Here is a 12,292-nt window from a genome sequence, read left to right as displayed (position 1 = left end):
TATTTTCTCGATTAACTCCTTATAAAAGATTTTTTTATAAAAAAAAAATATATATATATATATATATATTATTTTTCTTATACCCAACAGAAATTTTACAAAAGACAGAAATATTAATATGAACATATATATGGATATATTTCAAATATAATTATATATATTTATATATTTATTACTACTACTATTATCGATACAAATTTATCAGCGATAGTCGCGATAACTGTTCGAAAAGCTTGCTTCAGTAATATTAAACTGTAATATAGACCACGAGACGTATTACAACTATTCGGCTAATGGATTCTAATTGAAATTATTCCGTTTCCCTAAAATAAAAAAAAAAAAAAAAAAAAAAAAAAAAAAAAAGACAATAGAAATCTAGAAAATAAGTGAACAATTCCGATCGAAATCTATAACAGCTGCATAATACGTACCTAATTCTATTCGCCATGAGCGTTATTTACACGACAATATTCACCGGCGGTCGTGACCGGCATTAGCGCGAGAAAGAGAGACCGGGGAGGTAATGATAAGAATACGTGGGAACGACGGATAACAGCTCGAGTTGGGCCCGCAAATCGGCGATGTTCAAATGGTGGAGGCGCTCAGGTTAACTCTGTCGGCGACGGAGAGCCCTTTCAGTACGCAACGAGACATCTCTCGGTGCGGTTCGTGCGGTCGTAGGCGTCATCGATCAGCGTTCTTCCGCCGTGCTCGTCAGTGAGGGGAAGAAGGATGGACGAGAAGAATCTTCAGCTAGCGAAGGCGATGGCTGACATGGAGCTGGACGAGAACACGCCGGCAAAGACCGCCGTGTCCAAAATGCACGATAAACAGCAAACCTTCAGGTAGGATCATCCTTGACCTCTGTTGGACTCGAGGTGGCGTCCAGCTGCAATTTGTATATCTATGCAAATTTATGCGATTACTTTTTGCAAATGCAGTTTGCCTTCGATAAGTTTGATTCATTTGCTTGCGAAGTTAAAGGAAAAAAAAAAAAAAAAAAAAAAAACTCGGCGAGGCGGAAGTGTGTCAGCTAATCGTTGCCACTTTTCGCATAGTTTGCGGTCTTCTACGATGCCGCGAAAACTTCCGTTTTAAAACAAATTTAAAATTTGTAAAAACCCATCAATCACGCGCGAAATCTAGAATTTTTATGCTGGCTATTACAATGGCCGAAGTAAGACTGTAACGTTACGAACAAATAAAGTCAACTCAATCGTTATATTAGAAGTCAAGGACGAATATTCAATTCTTGATCAGCGTTTATAAAATTAATTATTGATAATAATCGATATAATAATTTTACAAATAAAAAAGGTTAAACTTAAATTTAATATTCAAATATCCGCGTGCTATTTATAGCTTTTCTTTTTAAATATATTCTTATACGAACGGAACTTTAAATAACTTCGATTGTGCTTCATTGGAATGAAGTAGTCGATTCGGAATTGCGCAAGCATTCTGACTTACGAACATCGTGATAAAAAAAAAAAAAAAAAAAATACATAAAAGGAGATCTGTGTCAAGGCCATTAACGGACCTTGCCACATTCACGTCTAACAATACGTTTTCTATATACGCACACATACACACACACTCATTAGTGAATATAAGCGATAGAAATGTCCAGTCAGACGAAACTTTGATAATTTTATTAACCCCCTACGATATTTTATTACGACTATTTTTGCCGTAATAAACGTTTACACGACTATTCAAATTACTTTTAACAATGAATTTTTTTTCTTGAAGCAATGTGCGGTCCGAGTTAACGGTCGATCATGCCGAGATGGTGGAACCGCGAAGGTAATACAGTTCTTTACGGTGTGTTCAGTGTAAATGGTAGCTAGCGCCAACTGGCACAACCCGCATGAAACATTCTCCTTTCTGTTTCTACTGAAATATCATTGTATTCATTTCATGTTGGTATAGTCGTGTCCCCTCGTCGAAGAATCTATAATGATAGCATTCCCGTAGTATTATCTAATCGTAGTATAATTATGAACCACTTGGTAATGCTAATTAAGAGTACTCATAAAATTTGATTGTAGCTCAAGAGAGACCGTCATTTAGACTTTATTTCTGTAAAATTGTTCGAAGAAAGAATAGGGAGTAATGAAGCTAGTAATTTTTCAGTTTTCATTTGACAACTTGTAATTATTATGAAATTATTATGAAAAAGTAACGAAATTTATTTTTGTCATGCTCTTTGTAGAATTTCTGAGGGCTTAGAATTTTAGAATTTTTTTTACATAGATGCGTTTCAATTGTTATTTATACATTATGGCCTTACATGTATCATATGTATCTCTTTATGTGAAACTGCTGAACGTACAGGCATACTTTGTCAATTTACATATATGCTCTATGAATAACTCGCACACACTGATGCACAATTTATCATGTTCCAACTGCACATGTTTTTTGTTTTGTGTGGCACAAGAATGTTTTATGCACTTGGCACTTTATATATCACAATTTTCTTTTCAATCATCTCTTCTATTTGTTCAAAGGTTTATAGTACATGTCATTGTGAGTAAAACTAAATGTATCGATAAACGAGGACGTTATTGAATCTATTATTCACTTTTTGCGATTTCCAACAATTATGACCTTGACTTTATTAATTGATGCCAACTGATCAGTTTCTTCGCGTGACTTCACAACTTCGTGATTACACTGAGTTTATGATTATATTCTCTATCACAAAAAATCAGATATAACAGAACACTCGTGCAAATTATTCCGAAAGAACCGATATTTAGTTATAATATATTGAACTATGAATAAACGAGTTACAAACTTGTTGTTTCCTGCAATATTCTGTCATGTGCCAGAATATTGCAGAATAATACATGACATTGATTACTGATACACAATTAAAATTAAAAATATCTCATTGTTTTGTAAATAAAGCGTTCATTTTTAAATATCTCGATGATAATGGTTGTCTTGCACACATTTAATTAGTTATACGTTATTTCTTTTCCAAACTCTTTAAAATTTTTGTATTTCTGGGCTAATCTAAGAAACTAAGTAAAGACGTGTGGTGCAATGAGCAATTGAACATTATCTACGTATCAGCTACACTTTTATCTAATAGACGAGATTAATATCTCAGGCCAATCACGTCACGCTTGGTACAAATGTTGGCACGCGATCTTCGCTCTTGATGATACTGGGTTATCTTGGAGGTTCCCCCTTATCGTGAGAATTATATTTCTGTTCTTCTGTGACGAAATATACCGTGTTCATTAAAGAAATCATTGGAAATCCATGTTCAGTATAGCGGTGTCAATACTAGGGTGATGCTACGTAGAAATATCCTTTTCCAAGTGATGCGTATAAGAAATTCTCTTATCCATTCTACTGTCAGGTATCGTAAATGCAAATCTACTTACTATAAATCATATAGACGTATAGGTAACGTGCACGTGTCTCAGTCTTACTATATTCATAATTATTAATCAAAAATTACATTTATCATGGAAAGACAGAAATTACGATTTATTTATTTGATTTATTAAAATTATTAAAATTTTATATAATAAATCTTTATTCAAATTCATTTTGTCAAAAATTTCCACAATCAATAATCAAACTCAATGTGTTGTCATACATTATTAGCTCAACAGTAATCAATATATGTGAGATTAAAAATTTCAGAACAGTCAAATAAGGATCTTAATTAATAGAAAAACATCTTTTATTAAATTCTTATTTATTATATAAAATTACAAAAAAAAGTTTGCACTGCCCGGGAATCGAACCCGGGTCGCAAGAATGGGAATCTTGCATGATGCCACTACACCAGCAGTGCTATTCGATCGATGGGAGGTTTCTCAGAGGATATAAAGGAATCATACTAAATATCTTCAATAAATTAATTTCTGTTTCATGCGATTAAGTTTACTATCATTACATCGATATATTTAAAAAATTGAAATAATACAATTTGTAAATTTTAAATACCGTGCCAGTATTTGATAAAATCCCGAATACAATAATAAAAAAATAATTATAATAAAATCACACAATGGAGACTTGTCCAGATTCATGTTAATCGAGATGCCTTAAATAAATAATATAATTGCAATAAAAAATACTTTAAAAAGTAAGTGTTGTGCGATGGCCGGGAATCGAACCCGGATCAACTGCTTGGAAGGCAACTATGCTGACCATTACACCACCATCGCACCTTGCATATTGCGTATTGAAGTAATAAAGAAGAATATTTATTTCGACACAATTACATATTATTAAAAACTTATATGTGAAAATGAAGTATATTTTATTAAATATTGAAGGTTATTTTTATTTTATAAAAAATTTTTTCATCTTAAAGAAAGTATACTTTCTCTTTTCATATAAAAATAACGTGCCAATATTAAGGACGTAATATTTAATATGTTAGAATGAACAAATATGTTAGAATGTAGATATATATGATATCAACTTTATCCAACAAAAAGACTTATTTGTTTTTAGAGTTATTATTAGCGTTGCAAAAACAATATATATAGGTATACAAACTCTTCGTATAAATTGTTTTGATGACCGTTTTGATGACCGATTGAATTGAAATGGCTTCTGTTTATTGTAGATGTCACCACTGAGGACATTTGAGGAAAAACTTACTTATCTCTCTTACTTATCTCTAAATCTCTCTTAAAACATGTCATCTATTAAAATAAATAACCTTAACTTTTCAACTCTTAACAGAATTTCATTGCAATTATTAAAAGCCTGAATTAGTACAAGCGAAAGTAAGGATCGTTAGCTGGTCTACATTATGGTGTGATGTAAAAACTCGCTTTGGTTACAAGCATCTACAACACATCATGCATTATTCAATATTGTCGTGCTTCAAAAGAAATATGGCTGAACGCGTAGTAGACAACTGAGAAAGTACGCTATAGAACATGGTGAAAACAAGCCGAGACAAATAAAAAAAATAGTATTCTTTCTCATTCAGAAGGAAGAAGAAGACAAATAGAGAAGAAGTGAGTCATGCCAGTTCGGTAAAAACATCTTTAGCAATCGGTGACATGTCAAATTCATAGCATTTATCTAGATCATTATTGCTCTCATCGATCGGAAATGGGCAACATAATGTAAAGAGATCGGAAATGGGCAACATAATGTAAAGACTTCCGATACAATTCGTAATAATCGCTCAGTTAACGAGTTATCACAGTCTCGGAAGAAGAATTTGCTTCACTAGGAGTAGTTTCATCAAAAAAGATAATTATGGAAAGCCATCTCTTTTCTAAGCAATTACTGATTCTAAGAGCTCTTGGTAATCTCAATTCTTCAAATATATATAATAAAATTTAACAATCTGGATAACGAGGGAATGGGATAAATAATGGGAATAATAATAAAAAAAAAGCTATTAAAATTTTGAGTGCAGACATTCGCGCGTGTATGTACATTATATTTTCTCATCTCCGTTTAATTTAATGCAACAGTCGAACTCGCGAATCGTTCGAACTCTCGACCCTTTCGTAAATTTTTCAATATCACGAGCATGACGATAACGAGGGCACGTGATGGTGGGGAAAGAGCCGCGAGTTAGAAAGCCTCAACTGTCTCTTGGCCGGCTACAGCCGGTAAAATCGTTTCTCAGTGAACCTTCAGCGGTCGTCGATTGTGGTTGTTGTGCGCTGTGTGTGCTAACTTCGAGACCTCATTTCGTTTTTTCCCATTAGCAAATACTATTGCGAGTCACCAAAGAGAAATTAACTTCAAAATCTGTGTAAATGTACATTTCCCCAAGGCCAAAAAAACTGCGATAAAGCGTAATTGTAATCGAAATTCATCAAATCAATTCGCGAAACAAGATTTTGTCTTTGACAATTATTGTACTGTTAATTGTTAAAAAAAAAATATATATATATATATATATATATATATATATACATATAAAAGATATATTTTGTATATTTTTACAAATGATATTATATATACGTATATTTAAAATTAACGTATTTAAAAATTTAAAAGATTATCGGATCATTACGTTACGTATCCATAAACACTGTGTGTTAACTTTTACATTTAGTTGTAAATAACAAATTTGCAGATGGCAAATTAAATTTTGTAAACTAAAAGTTTCATCAGTGCCTGATACTAGCCAGATAAGATAAAAAGTCAAACGTGACGTTTTGCGAGGAGTGGGACTCATTATCGGCCACCTCGTCCATGGACAAGTGAAATTCCCCGCTTGTGCAAGGAAGTAGGTCGCAAAGACATGTTAATGTGAAACAAGAACGAAGCCGGTGAGATATTCTTTCGAAAGTCTTCGATACGATACTACAGATCGGCGGGATCAAAATTCAAGGCTATTATTAATTCTAACAGACACTTAAAAGCAATCATTAATGTTAGTCCATAATGTGTCCAAAGTACGCGAGGTGCATAAAGTACGGTCAGAATCACAAATAGTTGTGTCCTTGAATATATTATTTGCGTATGTCGTATAAGTCGGGGGTAAAAGCGATATCATCGTCGAGTGTTATGTCGAGTGTTAATTAATCAGGCTCGCTATTCGCCTCGTCGTACGACGAGTGCGAATCGAGTGAGTCCAATTATCGCGGAAGATGATCTTTGGACGTCAGGAAAGATTATTATTGCGAAAAAAAGAAAGCGCATAATTTGTCATATATTTCGAAAGTTGCACGCGAAGAGGGAGAGGATGAGATCGTGAGATCGTAACAGCTGATTGTTGTTGGAATCAATGCGCTCGGGGCGCTCGCGATGATCGGGAAAGGGCGTACAAATTGTTGTTTGTAAGGGAGGTATTGGAAATGCCAAGTTCCGCAAGGACATTTATTATTGCAAGGAGACCAATAATACGCGCAATTGCAAAACATTCGGAGTGAAGTCGAATGATTGCAACCGGTGGACACGGGAAGTTGGACGCGCGTGGCAAACTTAAAGGAGATGTTTCTCGAATAATGGAAATGGTGAAAGAGAAGCCGCGCAGACGAAGTGTGAGCGAACTGTTCGATTGGAGATGTTTAGTTGAATGCAAGAGCACCATCGTCGGGGAGCACGAGAACGGGAGTGCGGGCGGACTCTTCCTGGAGGATCATAACAGAGAACCGGAAACACGCAGGCGAAAACGATCCGGTACTTGGCCGTGAGTAAAAACGTTCTTTGAATCTCTTTCGGGAAGTAACAAGAAAAAAAGTGGGGTGGGTGAACCTTTTAAAAATATCAAATAAAACTACCTAAAAAAAAAAAAAAAAAAAAACCTGATCTAATAATTTCATATTAATTTATTAGCGAGAGGTGTGGAATAATTCAAATTTAAAATAATTCAAATTTTTTTTATCACATCGTGATTCGATTCGAGTTCGTTTTCGAAGTTGAAAAGTTCGAATTCGAATAGTTCGAGAATTTCGACTAATCAATTCAATTTTGAATTGGTCGCCGATCTTAATTGCCTTTGCGCGTACCTAATTTTTGGCGCATGACGATATGTGTAAAAATTACTTATTTTATTCAGTTTAATTGATACGCCAAATATGAATTTAAATACAGTCAATTAATGCATTCATAGATTCCTGGATAACCAGGATTTGTTTCGAGAAATTTTATCGTTGTCTTCATAACTGAAATATTATCCATAATAAATTCCTTTCATTTGAAATTATAAATCTAGGAACTAATTATAAGATGCTTCAGGCAGATGATTAATTACTTATTTATTAATTAGACATATTTCTTCAAAATATCTCAAAATGTCATATGCGATTATAATTCTTCGTCATGAGATGTAAATAAAAAATAAATCTTTCATTTGCTCAAATTGTTGCGTAGAAATCGTAAATTGTAATATTTTAAGTTTTTACTAATAACAATAATTACATTCAAATCGATTATTGATTAACGGATTCTTTCAAATCTTCCATAAGAGATATTATCCTAATCATTTTTCAACTTTTTTTTTCTACATTTAATTTTTATAAACTACTCGCAAATTTATGTACGCGATAGATAATTGTCTTCATAAATTTGTTTTAATATTTCATAAATTTGTTTTATCGTATTATTTCATAATTTTATCGTATTTAGAACAAAACTTGAAATGGCTTCATTATATTTTCATCACTTTGACAGTACTTTATTACAAAACAGTAATATTGTAATTAACCTTTTCGTATTAAAGAAAAGATTTATGATTATTGAAAATATATTATGTTTAAATTAGAATAAAATATAAATCCGGGAAAATTTAATTCAAATTTGATTCGCATTCGAATTGAAGAGATTCGATTCGATTCGATTCGACGTAAACATTTCAGATTCAATTCAATTCAATCTCAAACATGTTATCAAAGATTCGATTCGAGTCAATTCGACCTTGCAAATGTTTAATTCATCCACTCCTCTATTGTTAGTCTGATACTTTTTACAGTGGAGAGACACGAGTGACGTAAAAATTTAACCAAATAGATTCCAGTAAGAAATCGGAATCATTCGGACGTAAATCGATCGCAATTCGATAGCATTCGAAAACGTATTTTTGTTTTCTTCGTCGAGATTTAAGTGTTTGGCTACAACGATACGTTAACATGTCAGTGACCTCGAGGTGCAATTACAAAATTGTTGGCACCGTTATTCTATTTTTCATCTTAGATTTTTGCACAAACAGTGCTATTTATTTCATTGCTCTTTGTACATGACTTGAATAACGAAATATCCTTTTAATTAAATAATTTTAATCAAAATAAAAAAATTATCATTTTTTTTTAGAGCTCTCTAATTATACGAAGTAAGTAACACACGCAATTTTAATCTCGGTCTAGTGGTTAGGTATGATATGATTTCTCACTTGGACTTATTTATAACACTGAGATATTTTTTCTTCTTTTTTTCCTTTTTAAATAAATATTGCTAAATGTACTATCATATTAATTAATTCCAACGACGTTATTTTACGTTGGAAAATCATGCCAACTACAAGTAGGCAATTTTGCCAACACGATACCTGTGGACTGTTTTATTTCATAATTAAACTGAAATCGTGTAATTTGATTCTATCTCGCATGTAACACGAGACTTAATATAGGATGGCTTGCTCGAGACTTTTGCTACGCCACGACGTTATCAACCTCGTTAAAGACAAAGTTCTCAGACATTAGAACATTGAACTTCATTATCATTATATAACTTAAATCATTATATAATTTATCATCATTATATAACTTCATTATCATTATATAACTTAATTTGAATATGGCGAAATATTTTAATATGAATTTTTATATAAAAAATTAAATAAAATTCAGATGAAAGTATTAAATAAGAAAATAATCTAATAATATAATTTTAAGATATTCAAAAATTTTTCAATTCCTACGAATAATAATCGAACCTCCTCTGTTTATCAGCCGAGAAGTTGATAAAAAACTAAAAAAAAAAAAAGTATTAAATGAGATTAGAACTGAAGCAAACAAATGGGTCGCGTGTTTGGAATTGATCCTCTGCTCGCGCCTGCGTGTGTCGTGCTGGGTGTCTCGACGTCGGCGTGTTCACGACCTACGGGACATCGCCAATACTCGCCGACACGTTCCTCGTGGTGCGTCAGTGCCAAAGTGTGCCTTACTCGCCACCGATCCGTCGCGGACTATTATTCTAATTATCGCAAACGTCACCTTTCGTTCCGCCTGCCTCCCAAGGGTGTCTCGACGTCGTCGACCGTCGATTGCAATCGATGCACATGGATGAAGCTGAATTGAGGTACGGCGATTAAAGGACAGCAATTTCTCTCGTTAGCACACATTTCTCACATTTTATTTAAGAGCATACGACGTCGCCATTTTCATCCACCTCGTGTGCAAATGCGAATTATTTCTCTCTGGACGCTTGTACTTGGGGGAGGATGAAGAACGTAAATGGGGGCCATTTTTCGGGGGTTTTCGGGGGTTATCCCCGCGAAATCTCTGTGTTGATAAAATTGTGTGCACGCCGTGTCTCTTGGTGCCGCTTGAATCACGAATGCCGCGAGAGCACCTCTCTTGTTGCTCCTTTCTTCGAGAGCGAGAACGCGTTCCGCCTTTCGCCGCACATTCCATCCGATCCGGCTTTTGCTCGATGGGGCTCCCGTATGGCTCGCACCCATGGCGCCTCCATTGCGCCGTCCATCGGAATTTTAAGAATTCGCGGTCGATGCAATCGATTACAGAATCTCGTTCTCTCCGTTTTCTCTCCGTCGATTGGGCCCAGGCGGACCACGTGTCACCTCAAGCGGATCACTCCTCGTGAAGATGTATCCTGCCTCGGTGGTGGATCTCATCGTTGTAAATCGTTATCTTCTTCGGCCCAATCGTTGTGACCGATGCCGTTTCAACAGTGTTACTTGAATCTAATAAATAAGATGTTATTCGACACGTGTTCATTATTAACATAATCGGTTCTTTGTATACAAAATTTTTAACGTTTTTTTAGAAAGAGGACATTCGAATGGTATTCCTTTAAAGATCAAGAGAAAGTTTCTCTCACTCTTGATTCATCGGTTTGAAACAAAAGTTAACGTCTCTTTCCACAACTTCCAGACTACTTTCAATAATTTCAACAACGTAATATAAACGCGTCGTTTTTCATTTGTTTCTTTTTTTAGACGGTAATCATAATGTACAGCAATACGTGAAAATAACGCTAACTGTGCAAGATCAGATTCTGAAGAAAGTGCTGTTACATCAGCGCGTGTGTCCTGAGTAACAAAAAAAAAAAAAAAAAAAAAAAAAAGAAAGGGGACAAGTACGCGATCGCGTCGAGGAGGTACGGCGATACCAGTAGACGACAAAAATATCGCACTCGAGTGTGCAGACGTGTGTTTCGTCTCGTGAATTCAGTGCCAGAATTATCTCGGAATCGTTTGCAACACTCGTTGGAAGGTTACTACCTGCAGCATCGACGCGTATCGTGGAGCGAGTCATTACCGACCGCCAACGATAGGAAATCATAATTGCGGCCCACTACTTTCAGCTCAGAGACGTCATTCAGCACGCGACCATCTCGTCACTCGGTCGCTGTCATGCGTGTTTTCGATCAGAATTATCATTATCAGGATTTGATACGAGAAACAAAAATAGCAAAGAATAAATATTGACAGATTCGTTCTACACTTTGGAACACGTTCCGATTGGTAGCGCGACATTGGTGTTGTACTAGTTTTAACGTACTTCGGCTTTAACTTAGTGTTACCAGTTTTAACAGTGCAGTGACTGTAAAAATATACCAGTTGTAGAAGCGAAGGCAGCACTTTATTTATCTATGTTTTATCTATGTATTATCTATGTTTCGTCTACGTCAGGAGGTTGAATTGAAAAAAGAGATCGTAATCCAGTAGCAAGTCGCAAAGCAGCCTCGGTGCGGAACTTCGAACGAAGTTCAAGGTTCGGGATATGTCATTTATGAATGCCGTGCGACTTATTCGAAAAAGACTTTTTATGTTGTAAATGCGTTCCTTCTTTGAGGTGAGCTCGACGTTGATTCAAGAAAATCTGCCGTTCCACCGCAAAAGAAGAATATTTTTATACCAGATTGATTTTAAATAACTAAAAAATTGAAAAGAGTGATCTTAGAGATATAATGAAGATGGTTAGTGATAAACTATCATCCACGTTATGAAATATACAATATGAAATCCAATTATGAAATATACTCTTCATTGAAGTCTCATCTCGATTGATACTTTCGAGAAAAGGAATGCTTGTCCTTGAGAATGATTTCGAAGGCCTCTCGACGATCGAAAGACATTCTCAACGCCATTATCTCAAAATGAGATCCAGCTTTAGAATTTAGGAATTCAGAAGAAGAAAGGAATATTAAAGAAGAAAAATTCAGTCAATATACAATAGCGCTTGTGAAAGTTGCCTACCTGGTAATTATAGAATGTTCCAAGAGAACCATCCGCTTAATAGCCTTCAATAGACTGAATAAGAAAAAAAAATAAATTCTAGTGAATAAGAAAATAAAGTGAAATAAGAGACAAAAAAACTAATATTTCAATATTTCAACTAATATCAAATGACCAATTCAAATGAAGCAAAATATTTTAGATATAGTAGTGATTCATTTTTATGTTTTTAAAAGCACAAAATTTTGGCGGTAAAGCAATATACTATTTCGATTTAAAATGTGGGAAATTGGATGATATATGTTAATTTTAGTATCCGTGATTCCTTTCTACTAATAGTACGCGAATCTAAAAATAAATGATTTTGGCACTTTGTTACAAGATACTACTTCACATGTCGCACGATATCTACATGTGATT

At 34.4% G+C, this 12,292-nt stretch overlaps 1 protein-coding gene and 2 non-coding genes across 9 annotated transcripts in view; 1 reads left to right on the top strand and 2 right to left on the bottom strand.

Moving 5' to 3' along the window:
* The first annotated feature begins 631 nt into the window (after nt 1–631).
* Nucleotides 632–12,292, top strand: part of LOC105425128 (NAD kinase) — a 20,960-nt gene continuing 9,299 nt past the window's right edge. Inside the window, exons 1-2 of one of the 7 annotated variants that reach the window (XM_011635729.3) lie at nt 632–845; nt 1,753–1,806. In XM_011635729.3, the coding sequence (XP_011634031.1) occupies nt 733–845; nt 1,753–1,806 (167 nt within the window). In that variant the 5' untranslated portion in view covers nt 632–732. Of the gene's footprint in view, nt 846–1,752; nt 1,807–5,013; nt 7,145–9,482; nt 9,751–9,780; nt 11,897–12,292 lie in introns of those variants that run through there. The other 6 variants (XM_011635732.3, XM_089079916.1, XR_016139921.1 and 3 more) reach the window with 6 other exon arrangements.
* Nucleotides 3,750–3,820, bottom strand: TRNAG-CCC (transfer RNA glycine (anticodon CCC)). The gene has a single exon. It is a non-coding gene; the product is annotated as a tRNA-Gly (tRNA).
* On the bottom strand, nt 4,125–4,196 carry TRNAG-UCC (transfer RNA glycine (anticodon UCC)). The gene has a single exon. It is a non-coding gene; the product is annotated as a tRNA-Gly (tRNA).

The sequence above is a fragment of the Pogonomyrmex barbatus genome, unplaced genomic scaffold (assembly GCF_055798465.1).
Source record: "Pogonomyrmex barbatus isolate J1 unplaced genomic scaffold, ASM5579846v1 scaffold3, whole genome shotgun sequence".
Classification (NCBI taxonomy): Eukaryota; Metazoa; Arthropoda; class Insecta; order Hymenoptera; family Formicidae; genus Pogonomyrmex; species Pogonomyrmex barbatus.
Note: the sequence above shows the minus strand (reverse complement) of the source record. Positions and strands in the feature narration are given on the sequence as shown.